The 22,057-nt window shown below is 45.2% G+C and overlaps 1 protein-coding gene and 1 long non-coding RNA gene across 3 annotated transcripts in view; one reads left to right on the top strand and one right to left on the bottom strand.

Moving 5' to 3' along the window:
• Nucleotides 1–13,032, top strand: part of LOC135904932 (uncharacterized) — a 240,890-nt gene extending 227,858 nt beyond the window's left edge. The window contains exon 4 of the long non-coding RNA XR_011513814.1: nucleotides 12,896–13,032. This is a non-coding gene — a long non-coding RNA (uncharacterized lncRNA). The remainder of the gene's footprint in view (nucleotides 1–12,895) is intronic.
• pyd (zonula occludens-like protein polychaetoid) overlaps nucleotides 1–22,057 on the bottom strand; it is a 448,973-nt gene that overhangs the window by 124,007 nt on the left and 302,909 nt on the right. For both annotated transcript variants that reach the window (XM_065435932.2, XM_065435931.2), the window contains exons 15-16: nucleotides 13,001–13,103; nucleotides 10,372–10,467 (exon numbers count right to left, since the gene is read on the bottom strand). In XM_065435932.2, the coding sequence (XP_065292004.2) occupies nucleotides 10,372–10,467; nucleotides 13,001–13,103 (199 nt within the window). The remainder of the gene's footprint in view (nucleotides 1–10,371; nucleotides 10,468–13,000; nucleotides 13,104–22,057) is intronic.

Genomic DNA, 22,057 nt, shown 5'->3' with positions numbered 1-22,057 from the left:
AGGTGTAGGCCTCAGGGATTCAGTACCGAAACTTCGACGGAACTTCGTAATAACAAAGCATCTTCATGATTATGGGATTAAATTACGTACGTTATTCTGAAATATTCGGTAATCTGAAATTCGTAGTACTGAAAGCTTTTTACATTGAAAATATATAGGCATTTTGGCGGGAATTAAAAAAAAATCGTAACTTTGAAAAGTTCACTAATGTGGTCTTCGTAGTAATGAGATTTTACTGTAAACAAGGCCTGCCAACGCCAGCTGTACACAACCACTATAACCAAATATGATATAACCAAGGTTGGTTATTTCCCACAATGTTAACCCTAGCTGCCTGGAGGATCAGAAATTCAGAAGTGAGAAGAAGACAGGAAAGATTCAAAGTGAGTGAAAGATGTACATTGAAGGGAGAGAGAGACAAGAAAAGGCAACGACAGATTTGCCCGGGTGGGTCAGCCCGGTGGTGGCGTCTACGTGAAGCAGAGGCCAAAGAGGTGTGTTGCATGTACCGGGGGGGGGCCTTAATGGTCCGAACACCCAGCATCACCTCAACCCCCAGGATTCCCCTTTCCTTGGACATGGCTGAGCTCCACACGATTAGACGCAGGAGGGTCCAACCCTCGGGTGCTCGTGCCAATTGCTGTTTTTTTTTTAATTGTATCCTACTGTAGAATGATATTAAGACCATATGTTCATGAAAGTAGTGTTTATTAGCCACATTCTAAAAAAGTTGCAGGGCATTTTTATTTGTGCCTGATCACTACCAATTTTTATTAATTTTATAAAACAATATATCACACTGTAATCGTTGCTACCTGCTAGACGGGACTTGAGGCACAAAATAAGACAATGACCAATATTCCGACAGCAGAGTGTGTTACTAAATTACCACCTGCATACATGCAAGAGGCAAAATTACAGCTCACGTCAAGCATTTAAAAATAATAACAGCTGTATTTGGTGCAGTACTATTTTATACATACATAAAATTATACATTATATACATACATATACATACATATACATGCATAAATTATACATAAAATTCAGGAAGTTCGTCGAATTTGTGCAGCCTCATTACTTGCAATGCCAATTATACTAAATCACTTGAAAAGCCTGCACGCATTCATCTGGGCAATTTGAAGTTTTCGCCTGTGGCTTCCGATGCTGGCATGCTCGCAATACACTTTTGGCTTCGAAATCTCAGAGGCAGTGTCAGAAATACGGCAGCTATGACATGTGATTGTTTCTGTCTGCTAATGTTGATTGCTTTTGGTGCTTGCAGTACATAAATGCATGGCCATTGGACTCCAAGAGAGCTGTGCACCAGCCGCATAGCTTTCAGCAAAAAACTAACACAGCATTTTTCTTAACATGCGTCATGCATCATGATACCATATATCAATAGTATCATAATTCACGACAGTCAGGTGTGCTGGGGATACCACCACGGTCCAAAAGGCCAGCCCTTAACTACAACTTGGCCCATTCCAAGATGGTGAAAAGGCATGTTGCAAAAAACTGCATGCACGCTGCTCTCAAAAAGTCTTGTGCCCATCAGGTTGCGTGCAGCCCGCAGCTCGAAGTACTACGCCTGTGCAATGCTGGCTTTCCCACAGAACTGTTGCCTTCTATTGCAGGAAGCCTGATTATAGAAGTGAAGCTAGGGAGCCAGACATGCCACAATTAGACTGAATCCAAAAAGGCATGGTCTGTGGTTGTGCCATGTGTTCATGACCTGTCGCACCACCTCAAGAAGGTGTTGGCCAGACCAGCTGTTGCGTCAACTAAATATTGAGAGCATCGTGCCGGTGTTAAGTCACTGGTGGGGGTGTGGACATTTGGCGGGATCACTGCTGGCAGTGCTCATGCATGCCTGACTTTCGTGTCTTGTGCAGCTTTGCGACGCAGCAAGGTAGAGAAATCTTTCAGATCTTGTGCATTAGCAACGAAACTGATAAAAGTGTAAGTACACCTTTCAGTGGCCTTGCATGCAAAGAAAAAAGCATATCTCAAGAGCACAGGAATTCCTTTCAGTGACAACTGCGTGTTCGGTTTCTTTTTTTTAGGGTTCTGCTCATGCAGCATGTATGATGCTGTTTTTTCGCCATTAAACCTTGAGTTGATGTCAAGTGCCCGTCCAGTCTTTCTGTCTCTTCTTGGTGTTCGCATTCCTTAGAGCTTGTTATGATGTCCAGGCTCTGTTATCCACTAGCCCTAACTTCTGTGTTGAACACGATTAGCAGTCTAGAGATTGCCATCCTCAGTGCAGCAAACTGCCATACCAGGCAACTGCACATGAATTATTTAAGTAGTCCTGCCACACGGAAAATAAATGTGGCGTGCTTGTGTTGCAGTTTTGCCCTTCTTGGTTTTTCCTTCTTTTGAGTAAAGCCCATACCACACGTACGCTTGCCAACATGCGCAAGCCCACGTCTGCATGCCCTGTGCCTACCACGCCTCGCAAGGAATGGCGGTTTGCATCTACAGTGGACACACAACAGCACACGCTTACTGGCCTCACTCATAGACGCCTCGGCAGTCGCCACTTCATACTTTGTTTTGACAGTGTTTCACAATGCTTTAATATTTATAAACATCATTGTTATCACAGCGGCGCGACCATCCTCTCCAGAGCTGGTTAAGAAGACGGCTCCTGGACACAAGCGCACTAGAGCGTTCTCTTCTCGTGCTACATGCCCGTGAGCCATCTTCTTCTTCACCGGCTCTAGAGGTGATAGTCCCGCTGCTATAGTTATATTTTTAGAGCTGTTAAGAGCAGCACAAAAATAAAAAGTTGACAGTCACTTTAGCATAGGCTAAAGAGAATGAAAGGGAAAGCCTGCACACTCACGAGACATTAATTACTTTACATTCTAACTCGAATGTGTTGTCACTTCCTATTACTTGTTTGATCCCACTAAAGGTTGTGGGTCCTGAGTGCCTTAATTAACTATGTCTTAATTATATGTGCCTAAATTAACTTCACTTTAATTAACACCATGGGTCGTGGGTTTGACTCCCACCAAAGATCAAAAGTTCAACTGCCAGAGAGGGTTGTGGGTTTGACTCTATCTTCATTAACTGTGCCTTAATTACCTTACCTTCATAAACATCAAAGGTTGAGGATTCGACTCCCAGAAAAGGTCGTGAATTCGAGTGCTTTAATTAATTATATTGCTACGGGATAGTATTTCCAATGACGAAGAGCCGAGCAGTAAGAAGACTATGACGATGATTGGAAGCTAGCACGGGCTGTTGCCTCTTGGCCAACTGCGGCATATTGCCTTGTAAATATACTTGTGAATAGCTTTTTGTCGGCGTCTTTCTACGTAACATATCTGGTGGAGGTGGACATTTCCTGTACCTCGTCACGGAGCTTCGCAGTGGACGGTGCGTCGAGCCTTCCTTCATGGCTCCCGGCGACGACAACTCGACTCCGCCGGCTCCGACACCTGCTGCCACTTCGACGACCTACATCACTCTCCCCACTCCCCGTGATCCTGGCGTATTCTCAGCAAAAGATGGGGAAGACGTCGAGGACTGGATCAGCCTGTACGAACACGTCAGCCGCAATAACCGGTGGGACCCTACTATCATGCTCGCCAACGTAGTCTTTTACCTCGGTGGCACACCTCGAGTTTGGTATCGGATGCACGAAGATGAGCTGACCAGTTGGGATTCGCTTAAGCAAAAGCTTCGAGACTTGTTCGGCAACCCCTACGATCACCAACTTGCCGCGCAGAAGGCGCTTTCCGGTCGTGCGCAGACGTCAACAGAGCCCTATGGTTATTGCGGCTGACGAACACGTCAGCCGCAATAACCGGTGGGACCCTACTATCATGCTCGCCAACGTAGTCTTTTACCTCGGTGGCACACCTCGAGTTTGGTATCGGATGCACGAAGATGAGCTGACCAGTTGGGATTCGCTTAAGCAAAAGCTTCGAGACTTGTTCGGCAACCCCTACGATCACCAACTTGCCGCGCAGAAGGCGCTTTCCGGTCGTGCGCAGACGTCAACAGAGCCCTATGTCACGTACATTCAGGACGTCTTGGCTCTGTGCCGCAAAGTTGACGCACACATGACTGAGTCCGACAAGGTCTCCCACATCCTCAAATGCATAGCCGATGATGCCTTCAACTTGCTCGTATTTAACAACGTGGCGATGGTGGATGCAGTTATAAAAGAGTGCCGCCGCCTGGAACTCGCTAAAAGCCGACGTATCGACCAACAGTTTGCCCGTCTGCCCAACACCCCAGCGACACCTTCCTGTGCCGACGTTCCTCGTCGCAACAACACTGGCGATGTTACTAGGATTGTCCGGCGTGAGATCGAGGCCGCCTATCTGGCTGCCTTCGACTCCAGCCCCTCCAATGCACCTGCAGTCACTGTTTCCCTGATCCAGGCAGTTGTCCGCCAGGAGTTCGCCAACATGGGTATTCACACCATCTGCTCGGCCCATCGCCTTGATACCCACCCGGCTTCTTTGATTCCACCTCGTCCCGCACCTTCTTACCCACCGCGTTTCCGCAACCCCTCTGAATGGTGCACTGCAGACGACAAGCCAATTTGTTTTCACTGCCATCGAATTGGGCACATTTCTCGGCACTGTCGCAGTCGCTGGAGTTCCCTGAACCAGTCTACATATACTGCCTACTCTCGCCCCCCAGGTGGCCTTTCTCGTCCCTATGCTGCCCGCTCAGATAATGCTGCCACCGATTCTCCTGCACCGAACCGCCCTTATTCTCGTTTGCCTTCGCCCCAACGACGACAATCTTGCTGCCCCCAGCGCTGTCGCTCCTATTTGCCGACTCCCTTCGGACGCCGCTCCCAGCTGGAAAACTAGACGATGCAGCGCCTCGAGGTGAAGCTGCACTGCTCCCTACGCTGCCAGATCCTCTCCTGACGTTGCCCATTCGTCTGAACCTTCTTGACGTGCAAGTCGACGGTGTTCCTGTATCTGCTGTCACGGACACTGGGGCGCATTTGTTGGTAATGAGCGCTGACCTTCGTAACCGACTGAGGAAAATAATCACGCCCGCCACGACGCCTGTTGTCCGTGTCGCCGATGGCGGAACAGCCCCGGTAATTGGTATGTGTTCCACCCGCGTCTCCTTCGCCGATCGCTCGACTATCGTGCTATTCACAGTCATCGCTCATTGTCCCCACGACATCATCCTCGGCTTAGACTTCCTCTCCGCACATTCTGCTCTCATCGATTGTTCTGCCAGTACTCTCCGCCTTGAGCTGCCTTGACCTGCCTGTTCTGGATCCCGCTGAACCACACTCCAGTCGCCTCAGTTCCGTCAACTTCGTTCGCTTGCCACGTTCGGCACTGACTTACGTTGACTTCGTGTCATCCCCACCAGTCCCTGACGGTCACTACATCGCGGCTCCTATGCAAGACGTCCTCCTGACACACGGGATCACAGTACCTCATACAGTTTTATCCATTACGGCAAATTGTGTCTGCCTGCCAGTGGTCAATTTTGGCTTGACGACACAAGTGCTGCCACACGGGATGTCTCTGGCCCAACTTTGCTCATTCGAGGATCACTCTGTAGCATCGATTTCAGTAGACGACCATTCAGCCGATTCTCCTCTACCATCGCAGTCGGCAACTTGTACCATCGCCAACTTACAGAAAATGATTGCACCCAACATGCCGTCCGAGCACGATCGTGCGCTCTACCGCGTTCCGATTTCCTACCAAGATATTCTTTACTTTAACAATCGTCCTTTGGCCCAAACAACAGCTGTTAAACATCGCATTAATACTGGCGATGCCCCTCTTATTCATCGCCGCCCGTATCGAGTATCACCAGCTGAGCGTCAAGTTATTCACACTGAAGTTCGCAAAATGCTTGCCAAGAACATTATTCAACCGTAATGTAGTCCATGGGCGTCACCTGTTGTGCTGGTAAAAAAAGAAGGATGGATCATGGCGCTTTTAGGTGGATTATCGGCACCTTAAAAGGGTTACCAAAAAGGACGTGTATCCCCTACCTCGGATTGATGATGCCTTTGACTGCCTCCACGGTGCTCCCTATTTCTCCTCTATTGATCTTCGCTCCGGCTATTGGCAGATTGCCGTGGACAATCTCGACCGCGAGAAGACTGCCTTTGTAACACCCGACGGTCTTTATCAATTCAAAGTGATGCCGTTCGGTCTATGTAACGCTCCTGCCACTTTTGAACGCATGATGGACTCCCTGCTTCACAGTTTCAAATGGTCCACGTGCCTGTGCTACTTGGACGACGTTATAGTATTCTCCCCAACATTCGCTACGCACCTCGAGCGCCTCTCAGCAGTCCTGGACGTTTTTCGGCGAGCCAGTCTGCAACTCAACGCATCGAAGTGCCAATTCGGCCGTCGCCGGATTACTGTCCTTGGACATCTCGTTGACGCGAACGGAGTGCAACCGGACCCAGGCAAGATCCGTGCTGTTACGCACTTCCCTGTTCCAAAGTGTGTCAAGGATGTGCGCAGCTTCATCGGCCTTTGCTCGTACTTCCGCCGTTTCGTGGAAAATTTCGCGGCCATAGCACGACCACTAACCGAGCTTTTGAAAAAAGACGCCTCTTTCCAGTGGGGTGATAACGAGGCCTCTGCATTCTCGCTTCTAATCGACCTTCTCACAACGCCTCTTGTTCTGGCTCATTTCGATCCTTCTGCGCCTACCGAAGTCCGTACTGATGTCAGCGGTCACGGAATTGGCGCAGTACTGGCACAATGCCAGCGTGGCCACGACCGTGTTATCGCTTACGCAAGCAGGCTCCTCTCGCCCGCGGAGCGCAACTATTCCATCACTGAGTGTGAGTGTCTGGCCCTAGTTTGGGCGGTTGCGAAGTTCTGCCATACTTATATGGCCGACCCTTTTCCGTTATGACAGACCATCACGCGCTTTGCTGGTTAGGCTCATTGAAAGACCCTACAGGAAGACTTGGTCACTGGGCCTTACACCTCCAAGAATATTCGTTCTCTGTCACCTACAAATCTGGCTGACTACAGAAGGATGCTGACTGCCTGTCTCGCTACCCGGTAGACGATCCTGACGACGCTGACAGTAGTTCCGCCGACGGCATTTTCTCTGTGTCTGCCTTCGCTAACATCGCTGATGAGCAGTACCGAGACCTATTGCTGCGAGTACTCATCGAGCGTGTGCGCTCTACACCTACCGACGCATCCGTTCGCCGATATGTCCTCAAGGGCCGTATTCTGTACCGAAGGAACTTCCTCCCTGATGGCCCTGATCTTCTTCTTGTCGTGCCAAAACATCTACGACAGACTGTGCTCTTTGAGATGCATGACGCACCCACTGCAGGACATCTTGGGGTAACCCGCACATACGACCATGTCTGCCGCCGCTTCTATCGGCCTGGTCTCGCTCGCTCCGTCCGACGCTATGTTGCTGCCTGTGATCCCTGCCAGCGTCGGAAAACACCTCGGGTGCTACCTTCTGATCATCTCCAGCTGATCACTGTCCCTGTGGAACCGTTCTTTCGTGTTGGATTAGACCTCCTCGGTCCCTTTCCTACGTGATCCTATGGGAGCAAATGGGTAGCCGTCGCAACTGATTACGCCACCCGATACGCTATCACGCAGGCTCACCCTACCAGTTGGTCCAGTGACGTTGCGGACTTTCTCTTGCGTGACATTATCTTAGTGCGTGGCACCCCGCCACACCTGCTTACTGACCGTGGTCGTAACTTCCTCTCGAAAGTTATCGTCCACATTGTGTGTTCCTGCTCTATTCAACACAAGCTGACTACCTCATACCTTCCTCGAACCAATGGCCTGACAGAGCGGTTAAACCATACTCCTACCGACATGCTGTACAAGTATGTTTCGAAGGACCAGCACGACTGGGACTTTGCCCTTCCTTACGTCACTTTTGCTTATAATTCTTCCCAGCACGACACCGCCGGATTTTCTCAATTTTATCTACTCTACGGTCGCGAACCGACCTTGCCCCTTGACACGGTACTTCCTCCTGCTGTGACCTCAACAACCGAGTATGCATGCGACGCCATCGCCCTCGCCGATTATGTAAGCCAGCTTGCCTGTGCTCGACTGACGGACTCGCAAACCACGCAGCAGCATCAGTACAACGCCCGCCACCGTGACGTACAGTTTTTGCCTGGTGCACTCGTGCTCCTGTGGTCGCCCTCTCGTCACGTCGGACTTTCAGAAAAGCTCCTTTCGCGATACACAGGGCCCTACCGCGTGCTGCACCAGGTGACGCCTGTGACGTACGAAACTGCTCCTGTGAGCTCAACCTCGTCATCTACTCTGGCATCTAGTGATGTCGTGCACGTTAGCAGGCTCAAGACCTACCACACTGCTTCAAAGTCTGGCCTTTAGTCGCTCCGGAACGGCGCTTTTGCCGCCGGGGGTAGTGCTACGGGATAGTATTTCCAATGACGAAGAGCCGAGCAGTAAGAAGACGACGACTGGAAGCTAGCGTGGGCTGTTGCCTCTTGGCCAACTGCGGCGTATTGCCTTGTAAATATGCTTGTAAATAGCTTTTCGTTGGTGTCTTCCTACATAACAATATCTTAATTAACTTTGCCTGAAATAACACCAAATACCATGTGTTCAACTCCCACCAAAGGTTGTGGGGTTGAGTGCCTTAATTAACTATATCTTAATTAACTTACACCAAAGGTCATGGGTTCAGCTCGCCAAAGGTCAAGGCTTTAAATCCCAGAAGAGGTCATAGGTTAGAGTGCTTTAATTAACTTCACCTTCATTAACATCAAAGGTTGAAGTTTCAACTCCCACCAATGGTTGTGGGCACAAGTGCCTTAATTAACTAATCCTGATTAACTCTGCCTTAATTAATTTCACTTTAATGAACACTAAAGGTCGTGGGTTCAACTCCCATCAAATGCCGAGGGTTCAACTCCCAGAAAAGGCTGAGGATTCAAGTGCTGCACCTTAATTAACTTCGCCTTCATTAACATCAAAGGTAGAGGATTCGACTCCCAGCAAAGGTTGGGGGTTAGAGTGCCTTAATTTATTATATTGAATTAACTATACCATAACTAACTTATTTAATTAACACCAAAGGTCGGGGGTTCAACTCCCAGAAAAGGTTGAGGGTTCGAGTGCCTTAATTAACTATATATTCGTTAACTTTGCATTAATTAACACCAAAGGTCAAGAGCTCGACCATCAATGGTGGCACCATCAATTTTGGTGCCATAGTGCCGGACTGTCAATTTTTCAACCCGTGAGCCATCTAAGGCTTTTGCCTTAATACTTTCTCACAAGATATAAATCTGGCTCAGTGAGCATTGATTGTACCACGTCCCAGCTGCATAGCCAAGTGCGCTGATGCATGGCAGCCAGAGTGCGAGTGAAATGCAGCACCGGAACCGTACCGCATTTCCACGGATACAAGCTATGTCGCACCGTCTACGCATGTATGGGTGCACTGACACGAGCTTACGCGCATCTGCAAGCGTACACGTGATCTAGGCTTAATTTGAAAATCCAAGGAAGGCGAAGCGAATGCGTACTCTCTCCTGCATGGGGTTGAGGCGCGAGGTATGGGGGCGAGGCAGAGGGGTGAGGGAGTCTTTCTCCAGCGGCTGCTGCTTACTGTGCGGCCATGTGGGCGCTGTATCTTGAAAGCAATATACAATGCGGCCAAATTGAGCGCCCGCGTGGGCTTCATCTTCAAAGCGATCTGCAATGTTTGGAGAGTGCGTGTAGTGCGGGTAGCTTCGTATGCAATGCGTTTTCTACGTTTCGTTAGTGTTGAAGCGAGAGCTGTAATTGGCTGGCTGCTACTGCCACAATTCCTCCCTGTACAGCATTTATCAGCGAGTTTCCGTAGTCACCTAATGAGATGTGTTCATGTTTACTCGTGCATGTGTGACATCGTACTTGTTAATTTAGTTAGTAAGCGAATGTTTACAAGTTTATATGGATCATAAAGCTACTATCCTTACTTCGTATAGCTATCTACTAATGTGCTACCGCAATCGATGCTTCACTTTTCGGGTGAAATTGCGATGAACACGCACATGGAGCAAGAGCCACCTCAACATCGGGCACGTCAGACCACGTTGGCCACGTCCGGTTACATTGGCTGCGCCAGTGATTCGAAGTATAGACGTTGTTCACGCCAACGTGACGTAGCGTGTGTGCGCACATGCTCACGCCATGTTGGACTATATATGTGCCTTAACCAAGCAATTTTTTTCTCCGACTTTCATTAGTTCGACTTTTGTATAATTCGAATTTTCATAGCATCCCCAGGGAATTCAAATTAATGAGCATTTACCGTATTTTAGCAAACTACACCCGCATGCTGTACCATATTTAAAATAACAAGGGTGTAGACCACTGCATGACTTACCCAAAGGACGACGGCCATCATTTGTTAGTGTTGGCCGGCTGCCTGGTTCTTCGTACAGGTCAGACTCAGGGCGTCCACATGGCAGCCGTGTCTCAACTGCACAACAGAGTTGCAAAGTCGCCCATACAAGACCGCTACGGAAAACTGACCATTACCTTGTAGTAGGCTCCAAAGATGGCCAAGTTGAAAAACTCACAATCATCATAAACCCATTTTATGCCCACTGCGGAACGAAGGCAACATTCAGCACTCCAACAACCCTTTTCTTTTGTCAGTGGACTTCATCCTATGCCCACTAATTTCCTAATCCTGTAAAACCACCCAATAATCTACTGTTGGTTTTTCCTTTCCATTACGCCATTACTATTAGACTAGACTGGCTAAGTGTTCTGTTGAACTACACTCCTTCTCGTTGACCTCCTTTATAATATTAGCTGCACTTGTTCCTTCTGTAATTAACATTTGTCTTCTTTGGATGTTAGCACCTATTTTTGAGTCTAGATAGCGAGAAATCAAGTGGTGCACTTGCACTGAGCAGACTGTATGTGTGAGCCATATTTCAATGGGATTCTTGGCATGAGCAGAAATCTAATGGATTAATGGATGCACACTGTGTAAATACTATAGCAGCAAGAGTGTTCAACTGCTGGTTGTCTCAGCAATTTAGCTCATCTGTTCTGACCATGTGCTTCTGTATGCACATATTCAAGGGTCTGTGCCCTAAATAAATAAATTTGTACACAGTCAGGTGCTGCCCACAGTGTGTACAATGTGTACGAGGTGATGCCTGCCTTAGAATCAGGGTCGGCCTAGATTCGAGTAAATACGGTACGGTACTTAGAGCTATGTCAAGAAACTGATGGTAATTTTTTGGTCACTGAAATTGAATTTGTAAATAAAAACAACTGGTGTTCTAATGGTCAAGACGTATATTGTGGGGTTGTAGAGAATCATAAGAGACGTCAAAATGAAAAAAGGCGCACATCAAAGCAAGGCCGCATCAGGTGTTAACTTTTTTCCAACAAATAGAGGAAGCCTGCAAGACATGAAAAATACCATTTGATCGCACACATACACACAAAGAATAGCAGCACTATCAAACACACTCAGCCAAAAAAGAAAGCTGTTCATCCGATACTGGGCGAAGCGCATGTGTTCTTTCCACAAAGCACAAACAGTTCCAGATAATTATTGAGTATCAAGATCAAGAAAATGCGCTCTCCTAAATGTGATAAAAAACTTGCTTTCCAACTCAGACTGTTTGCTGGAGCTGCTATCCCACCTACATGGGTGCGCAGTCACGTTGAATTTTTCATATTTCGCAGGCTTTCTCTATTCGTTGGAAAAAGTTTACGCCTGAGGTAGGCCTTGCTTGAAACGCCTGTTTGATGTCTTACTATTCTCTAAAACTGACTAATTGACATTTTGACAACTTAAACAATAATGAAAAAGTTGTATAATTACTTTTAATTACTTCATTGGATATCAGGGACAAGAAAGTTACTGGTGATTTCTCAACAAGACTCTCAACAACACGCACTTAGTCTCACTCACATAGAGCGATCTAGGTTTTTCTAAAACATAGCAAATGAGTTGGGACACCCTGTATACCCGTAAAGCAATTTTGGCAAAGGCGCAGGGTAGGTATTTGCATAGTTTTTTTGTTAGAAGCCTCGGCACCTAAGCGAACAGCACGTGCTCCTGGTGGTTGTTGCTAGGACGCAAGTCTCAACATGGTGCCTCCGAGATTTTTTAGCATGCCGGGTGATCATCTTATCTCAGAGGTCACATCAGGAAGCCGCTCACCCCCTTAAGGTCATGCATCAATTCACATTAGCGATAAAGGCAGCATTTTAGAGTGAAGCTTTTAGGCATTCATTGCTGCGGCGAGCGTCGGCGCTCCCAGTGTAACTAAGAGAACAAACATAGTGAAAGATGAAAGCGAACGTGACACGCAGCGGGGGATGGAAAAAGTGGCGAGAGAGAAGAGCCACGATGAGGAAAGTGGAGAGGAGGGTGCAGCCGAATCATGAGGCAGAAAGCGAAGGAGGGCATGGCGAAAGTGTGAGAAGAAAAGCACAGTGCAGTGACGGTGGCTACAAGATAGTGCCAGAGTAGTGCGCGTCGTCTGGCGGTTTCTGTGCATCACGCCCACGTGTCACCATCACCCATGCACTGGCTCTTGCAGCTTTCAGATTAGCGAGACAGTGGCGCCACACTTTGCTTCGTTTGCAATGTGCTGCACGAGACCCATTGTCCATGCCAGCCAATATATTGTGAAATGAAAACACATATAGAGCTGCACTCAAATTTGGCGTTGGGGAATATCGTAATCATTGGTGACCCTTTTTTGTTTGTTTGTTTTTTGTTGTGTTTCTTCAGTTTCAGTATCAAAAATGCTATTTTTTCGAGCTTTTCATTACGCTTCCACTTCTACATAAAACGTGAAATTTCGCAAGGAGGCGCCTCTGTAGCTACATTATGTTAAACTAGGCTTTTTATGTGGTTCAAAATTTTGTTGCAGCTGGCCTTTAAGCGAGTCCCCAAGGAAGCAAAGCTTCAGTTGCTGCTACAACTTACAGCAGGCCTCAACTAAACTGACCAGCGCACAATTCAAGCAGCCACTCACGAGTGTTGCTTCGGCGGGTGCCATAGTCCTCCTCTAGCACACCACCACATGGCCGGCATTCGCTTGGTGCCTGAGACGGACTACAGCTGCTTGGTGGCCCAGCCTGCAAGCACGGAGCATGGTTTGTGTTACTCGCCACAAGGGACAAAACGCTCTTTTACTCCTCACTAAAATTCACTGAAGAAGTCAGCACTAACACAGATAAATAAAAATAAAAGAGCAACCAAGTCACACACATGAAAATTGCAGACAAATGATAGGCAAAAATAAACTACTAATGTAAAAGCATTGGCTAGTTGAATAATTAACTAGCCAATGCTTTCACCTTAATAGAATTCATTTCTAGCAGTGCAACAAACACTTTCTATCTGCTTTCACTGTTGTATGTGTCCTTAGTGCTGCTCCCACCTAAATAAGAATAATCTATACACAGAATCAAAGAGTTCAGCATCGTTGGGTCACTTAGTGTACCAAGAAGTCAATTAGGCATACCTACGCTCGCTAGTTTCATTCAAACTTGATCCACCTGCCCCCCAGCACTCTCATCTACCACAATTCACAAGGCCTTGAATGAACCCATTTTTTGTAAATGATTACATCTATGCTAAACTATGGCAAACTCACTGCAAGAACTCATGACATAGAAACCATAAGAATTCATTCAGGGCTGGAAACTTCCATTTAGTATTACATGGAGTTTGGTAATATGCAGTACAGTAAAACCTTTTTGGATTTCATGAGACTGAAAAGAATGTCTGAATTAACCGAATTTCAAACTACCGAGGGTATCAAGAAAACAATAAACAAATGCTTACTATGTCAACATGCCTTCTTTTACCGAATGAATCGGCAAATCCTGTTTCTATTTTGCACAAAAGCAGTGTGGTAGCTGCAATTCTCATTATTTTGTGACTGATCAGTGCTCGCAGCGAGGAAGGACTTACGACTTTGTTCGCAGCATGGCCTGTGTCTTCATCTGAGGCGCACTTTTCACTACAATGTGAACATCCCGATTGTTTTCTCACCAGTGAGCTGGTCACCAACAGATCATTCCTCCACCACAATGTAGCCAGTGCTCTGTATCCTTGACAGCTTTACACCGAGTCAGAACAAAACTATTGTTTGCCGCAACCACCACAGACGGAACTGTGGTCACTATCGATGTGATAATGAACGGTGACCTTGTGGTTCTGAAGGCACATGACCATCGTGCACACTGAGTCAAAACGAAACTGCCATTTGCTGCAACAACTGCAGATGAAAGCGCAGTCGCTATTGAGCCAATCATGAATGGCGAGTACATAGTTATGAAGGTATGCAGTCAATGTGCAGCTGACGTGCGCACCGAGTCAAAACAAAAGTAGTCTTTGCTGCGACCGCTGCAGGAGAAACTGTGGTGGCTATCTACATGATCAAAGATGGCGACTATACAGTTATGAAGGCATGTGGCCAATGCAGTGTTATGAACAGTGGTAAATGCAAGAATAAAGCAGGGTGTCTACTAAGTTGACATTTCCAAATTCCCCGAGTTTTCCATGTTTTCCCTGAGCACCTTTGCAAAATTCCCCGAATGAGCCAGAACTTTTATGTCAAGGCAGGCTGACACCATGTCGCTCAGTGCTGTCACTTTCTAGTAAGCATGTTGAAAAAAAGAATGACTAAATCCAATTTGAATAGTGTGGAGTAATACCTATTTTATTTAAAAAGAAAACAGAGGGCACAGTGAAAAAAATGGCAAAACCAATTCCAAATTGTGTCGAACATTTTCAAATACGAATGGAAAGGAGATGCATACATAAGCAAATATTTTTGAATATAAGCTATTTCTATCAACTGATAGCAAGCTTATCGGTATGAGGCCTGAACTTAGTCACGACTAAGATTCTCTTTCTGCAACTGGAAATTCAACCTCAACTGTCCTGACGTACTTTCAGCCCGTACACAACATCTCAGTGTTGGGTTTCTGCACTTTAAAAAGTTTATTTTGGTTTCAATGAGGGACAACTACATCATGGTGTCAGCCAACACTTTGTTTTTTGAGCTCAAGCTCCTTCAAAGAGGCAGCGGCACGCTTCCTTTTCCGTTAATTCCTCAGTGCGTCGCTCCTTTCTGTTCTCATCCTCCTTCTGCCATGCGTTCACCCCATGGATTTATTTATTTATTTACAAATACTGCTGTCTCAGTTTCTGAGACATAGCAGGAGTGAGTACAGAGTAACAATAAAAAAAATACAATTTCAAGTACTTTTAACAAAATTCACCACAATACTAGAAAACATTATTTATATATCTATTTATTTATTTATTTATTTATTTATTTATACAATACTGCAGGCCCAAATGAGGGCCCAAGCAGGAGGGGCAGAATACATAAATATTTACATTTGTACGTATATATTTACACACACATGCACACATGAAAAAGAAATACAAAAGCAATGCAACATACGTAAATATAAGAAAATATCAGAAAATATCAGAAGAAAACTAAAATGAAAGTGACGACTAATAAGATTAAGAGAAAGTACACTGAAGGAAGGCAACCCGACAAACATTGGAACAGTATCACATGCATATATGAGCACTTGCAACCACTAGCAAGAGAGGAAAAAAAAAGAAAAAAAAACCACCAGAAGTTGAACGAGCGACCATTGCAAAATACTGAAAATAATAGAACAAGGAAGATCAGGAAAGCAACAAACAAAATTCACGTTTTAAAAAAAAACGGGAACAGTAACAAGGCTTGCCGGCACGGCAATACCCCTAGTATTAAAGACACATGCGTTCAATAGAATCGGTGTTTATCAATTGTGATAATGGCAGGCTGTTCCAATCTGTTACAGTGTGCGGGAAGAAGGAAAACTTAAAGAGGTTAGTTCGGGTGTTATAAGGTGTTAAAGAATCAGCGTGACGATGCCGTGTTCGGCACGCTGTAAGTGGTTTAACAAAAGCCTGTGGGTCGAGAGACAAACAGTTGTTTTTAAGCAAGAAAAGAAACTTCAGTCGTTGTATTTTCCTGCGTATTTGTAGCATTTGAATATTATGTTGATTCATTAGGCTAGTAGGAGAGTCACTCAGTCGATATTTAGAAAAAATAAACCTGACAGCTTTACGTTGGACCATTTGTAAAGTGTTAATGTTAATTTTCTTATAGAGATCCCACACAATGCATGCATATTCTAGTTTCGGTCGCATGAGTGAAGTGTAAGCCAGTAATCTAGTACGAGAGGGAACATGTTTTAGTTTGTGCCTGAGGAGACAAAGCTTCCTGAAAGACGAGTTACATACGTTAGAAATGTGGCTATTCCAGCTGAGGTCACTGGTTATTGTGATTCCAAAATATTTATACTGGCTAACTTTGGTCAGCGGTTCAGAGTCGAGGTTATAGACAAACGACATTTTAGTTATTTTTTTTGTTATGTACATGTAAAGAGTCTTTTCTCTGTTCAATTTCATGCCCCACCAACTGCACCAGGAAATAATGTTCTGAAGGTGCGAGTTAAGCATTTCTTTATCTTCGTGGCAAGTAACCTCGTTAAACAACACACAATCGTCAGCAAATAGTCCAACTTGAACAGGATGAGAAATTTCCTTAGTGATGTTGTTTATGTATATTAGAAATAGTAATGGTCCTAGCACGCTACCTTGAGGTACTCCAGAGGTTATTGAAAGTTCGTTAGAAGAGTAATTATCAATTGAAACAAACTGCTTGCGATTAGAAAGATAAGCCGCCACCCAGTTAACAATATAGGCTGGAAGGTCTATCGACTGTAGTTTTTCTATAAGTTTATTGTGAGGAACAAGGTCAAACGCTTTCTTAATGTCTAAAAATATTACGTCAATTTGGCTTGACTTGTCAAGAGCCCTTGCAAAATTGTGAATAATTGTGGTTAATTGTGTTACAGTAGAGAAACCCTTCTGGAAACCATGCTGATGAGGGGACAGTAAGTTGTTGTCACTTAGGAATTTGGTTATTTCATTACCTATAATATGTTCGATTAACTTGCAACACGATGAAGTTAATGATATTGGACGATAACTAGTTACTAGGGTTTTGTCACTTTTTTTCGGTATGGGAACGACACGTGCAGTTAGCCAGTCTGTAGGAAGATTAGCCGAAGATAACGAGGAACGGAAGATAACAACAAGAAAAGGGGCTAACGCTTCAGCATATCTGCGCAAAAACGCGTTCGGTATGTTGTCTGGTCCTGGAGATGATTTAGTTTTGAGGTTCAGCAGCATCGACACAACACCAGGTTGCGAAACAATATCAGAGGTCGAATAACATGACATGCGGTTAAGGTTTATGACACCATCGAAATTAGAAAAAACACTCTGAAAATAATTATTGAAGTGCTCCGCGATACGTTGTTTTTCGACAATGACATGGCCCTCGTGAACAATTTGGTCAATTGGTTTGGTTTTTGCGCTTAAAAAAGCCCAAAATTTTTGGGGTGCCGTTTGAATAAAATTTGGCAATGTATGGTGAAAATACCAGTGCTTAGCTTGCCATACTTCTTGGTTGAGCTTATTTTGGATTTCGTGAATTGAAACACGTGAGGCACATCGTAGTCTCAAGCGCTTAACTTTTCTTTTAAGGTGCAAGATGTTTCTCGTTATCCAGGGAGTAGTCTTGCAAGTTTTTTTATTTTTATTAGGAATAAAGTTGCTAAGGCAGTGAGTGATAATTTCTTTAAATTTATCCCAAAGCACAGTAACATTGTTAGTGTGAAAGTTATCAAGGCATCCTTCAAGATAATCCAGGACACTTTCGTCTCTGGCACGAGAAAAATCTTTAACAGTGGTTGTTTTAATTTTTTTGGTGTTAAGCACTTCCAAAGAACAAGAAAAATATACCAGACTATGATCAGAAATTCCAGGCTCAACCGAAACAAAAAAGTTTTCTAATGAACGACTTACAAAAATGAGGTCAAGTATGGTTGCTGACGTACTATAGATGCACGTTGGCTGTCTCACAACCTGTTATAGATTGTGAGACAGAATTATGTCATGCAAGTAACCTAAGTGTGAATTAATCCCAGTGCAGAGAAATTCATTCTCCCAATCAATACTTGGTAGGTTAAAGTCGCCTATAAGTAGTGTTTTATCACTTGTGAATGAAACCATGCGTTCAAAAAGATTACGAAGGAATTCTGAAGCATTTGAAGCATCGTGTTGGTCAGTTGTGCAGTCAATGTCCGATTTTTCACACTCCCTAGGGGCTGCAAAAACATCCGAAAAATTGGGCAGTCCGAAAGAAATGCATGCATGTCTTTAACTGCCCTTAAGGGCTAAACGTGCCACAGGCACGCCCGAAAAAGCTCTTAAGGCATGACAGTACACTCATTAGGCATATCAGTGCTCGTACTTTGACAGGAGATGGGGTGCACGCGTGTATAATTAAGGAATACATACTGTGTCCCTTGACAATTGCCCGTTCCCACGCTTGTTATCCTTCACTGCGTAACAATACTGTGCAAAGGCAAAGCTAACTTTTGGAGACGCATTATGCAACGCGTTGTGCTCTGCGAGCTTCGAAGCCAATCACGAGGATTACAAAGGTGGAGTCAGTGCCATTGCTGACAATGGTGAATTCTTTCAATTAAAAACACAGCACCGCATGGCACGAAGCTTAATAGCGAACGTCGAAGCAGCTAGGCCTAACGTTGCCGCAGTGATGGCTATGGCTGCCAGGGGATCTGCGTGCGAGTGCCGGTTCAAGGCGGCCAGGTAATCAAAATGGCGACGGCGGTGGTGGCTTTGGTTAATGCCATTTGAGACATGCAGTGAGGGCAATACACATTGACTATATGGAGTACGTGGTGGTGCCGCATAGCCATGCGAATTATAGGGCATGTTAAAAAAATCGGGCGTCTGGAAAATCGGTCGTTAACTACTCTGGCAATACCTCGCGCTGATGACACAGTGTCAATGACGATACGTTGCAATTCCTCTGTTACTGGAGCCATCATTAACACGACTTTCGTTCCCTTTCAATAAAGTTACAGCGAATTTCCCCTGATAAAAGCACAAATTCACTGAGAATTCCCGGTTTTCCCGGTTGGTAGACACCCTGATAAAGGCTTTACAGGTACAAGTAGGCACGAAGCATTCAGGCGTTGCTGTCATTCATATACGGTTTCCAATGATGACTATGGTGATACGGACTCTGCCACTCTGTTTCAGTCAAACGCTAACACTTTTTTGCTCTTTTGTGTAGCACATGTAAGGTGCTCCGCGCTCACAGAGCTCCGAGAGTTGTCCGAATTAATTGGGTCTCTTCCATTACCAGTTCCTGACAGTTCCGAACTGCTTGGGATAGTTGTGCCACATTCGATTTTGCTCAGACAGCTTTGAAAGCTCCACCCACTCGACTGAGAGTTGTCAGAAGTGCATTTGTTTTTTCATGGAATGGAAGTTCTGGCTGCCTGCGGACCGTCGGAGCTACCCTATTGGAGGTGTGCGGCCAGATGAGTGGATATGTGCAGAATTAACGAGAGGTTGATTGAATAAATTAATGCACATGCCAACTAGGACCTGAGGACAAGTCTAAATTATCAGATTTTCCAAGTTAACAAGATTTTAATATACTTCCCTTAATGGAGTTCCACTAAATTAGGCACTCCCACATGATACAAAGCTACCTGGCCATTGCATTCTTATGTACAGTGTATCAAAATTATTCACACGGCCCACGGCTAACAAGTTGTCCAACGTTGTCTGCAACAGCACCAGAAACATGCTGTCAACAGGCCTTGTCATTGACCAACAAATGTTGGGAAACATATTCTCAACAAAAACTATTAGGCCAACTGTTGGGTAATGCTATGTTAGGCCCTTAATTAACACTTGCCTTCTCTAAAATCCTGTGTCACGAAGTGACTCATGCATCGCAGCTTAAGCCTTTCTGCATGTGCCAGTAGGACACGTCGCCATGAATATGTAAGAAAGCAGTGGATACTACTGATGGTATAGAAGGTGATATGCATATGCAAAGTAATCGCAGTAGAGATAGCTTTGCAAGCAAGACACAAGCACACTTGTACCAGCAATGTGCTGCCCAACAATAATGCAGAATAACCATGCTGCACCTTCAGACATAAAATTTCAGTTCTCATTCGTAAATGCCAACTCCAAAATTCGTCACTTGTGCTGGCAACACTGTCTAAATAAACAAGAATGGCTATGCCATCCCAGTTTACGGCAGCTCTTTCGCTTGGTGTGTGCTCAAGTTTCTCAATGGGGTAGAATCTAGGTGTTTTGACGATGACGAAAGGGTCTTTACTGCCGATAACCTTATTTTGACTGGTCTCAAGTTTTTCAGTGATGAAACTGCAGAGGTAGTTGTGCTTTGCATACAAACGCCCAGCCTGCCTAGCGAGCAGTATCAATGCTTCTTTAAAAACAAGCCTATCAAGTGAGCCGAAGGTTAAAAAAGGCAAGTGTTTGTGCATAGCGAGCCTCCACGAAAGGTGCAAGCACTTGTTCACGGCATTGCTCCACTGCTACAGGTACAATACTCGACTGTTTTTGACCTTCTTATAAGCAACTCTGCACTGCGACTTGTGTTGCAGTATGTCACATAGCATCCCACAACTTATAGGCTGGAATGCCTGTTGTACCTTCAGAAGCTACAAACGGATATTGTTCACCGAAAGAATGCCGCTAAAAACTTTTTAAAAGTTACCTGGTCAGTGTGTCTCTTGGGATAAAAACAAATGAGAGTTCCTTCTGTGAGTCGGGGTGCACCTTTCTTCTTATAGTTAGTTGATACATGTGATAAAGTCACTGTGTGATAAGGTCACTTGTTCATGCTTGCAGTATGCAGTGTTCGAGGTAAGAGCCCAGGCTTTGGAACACAACAGGCACCTGCCGCCCATAAGAATTCTCAAACCCCGGTGAAACGTGAGAAGTGAATAACAACCAATCACAACAAGTTGAGTTTCTTCCAACAGGTTTCTAACATTTAGCAAGGATTCTTTTTTCTGGCAAAGTTACGTGTCTTACTGTAAATGCATGGCTTGGAAATGAATTGAACCAGCTGTAGTAAAATTTACATGTGTGCACAGTGTCAGAAAGCAAACTATTGGCACTGTACGCAGGTCGAATGCTCCAAAGCTGGAACAAGTGCTGTTTGCAGTTGCTTCCAAATTTCTTGTGAGCAAATAAACTGACAACTCCCTGTGTTGAATGAAAAAACAGCATCTTCTGCCTGCACAACTAAACTAACGGATGCTATGAAAACGATATGTCACCTCACAGCATAATGTGTGTCTCGATCAACTTAAAACCTTCGGAGGTAGCTATCATTCCTGCTACAGTGCCTGCAAACAAAAGTACATTAGCGAGAATATTTATGGAGCTTAAAGTATTAGTAAAACTAATGCTGTGGCAGGAAACTATAAACTAACAAAATCAAATGAAAAGTATGCCTATATCACTATAATTTATTAAAGTGCCTACCTATAAATAAAGTGCACTCTGCTGCTTGAAGTGCAGGCAAGATATGTAAAATAAATAAAAATAAAGGAATGTTTTACTCGCCGGGAAGAAGTCATCCTGAGTGAACCGTTTCGGACACTAGCATAGTGTCGGTCACCTTTTCCCAATGTAGAAGTATCTTATTCACGTTGCTGTCCGACGTGCGTCGTCTGCTTCTTTAGGGAAATAATGAAATCATACATTGCTGTCTTTCCACCACGATGATACGCATAATGACATAAAACACAAAAGTGTTTCAACATCTGTCCTTTTCATTTTTGGGCTTATGCGCTGCAGCGTCACAACGATTTGAGGACTACAAGGCATTCAGCACATGCCATGATGGGAGACCCTCTTTTACTTCAAGCTTGAACCTGGATCGGCTGTTTCTCAGTGTGGCTGTGAGGCCGTCGTCGTCGTCGTCATCATCATCGTTGTCGTCATCATCATCATCAGCAGCAGCAGCAGCAGCAGCAGCAGCCTGCTTTATGTCCAGTGCAGGATGAAGGCCTCTCCCTGCGATCTCAAATTACCCCTGCCCTGCACCAACCGATTCCAACTAGCGCCAGCGAATTTC

Source organism: Dermacentor albipictus, chromosome 4 (genome assembly GCF_038994185.2).
Source record: "Dermacentor albipictus isolate Rhodes 1998 colony chromosome 4, USDA_Dalb.pri_finalv2, whole genome shotgun sequence".
Classification (NCBI taxonomy): domain Eukaryota; kingdom Metazoa; phylum Arthropoda; class Arachnida; order Ixodida; family Ixodidae; genus Dermacentor; species Dermacentor albipictus.
This window is presented reverse-complemented; position numbering and strand designations above follow the sequence as displayed.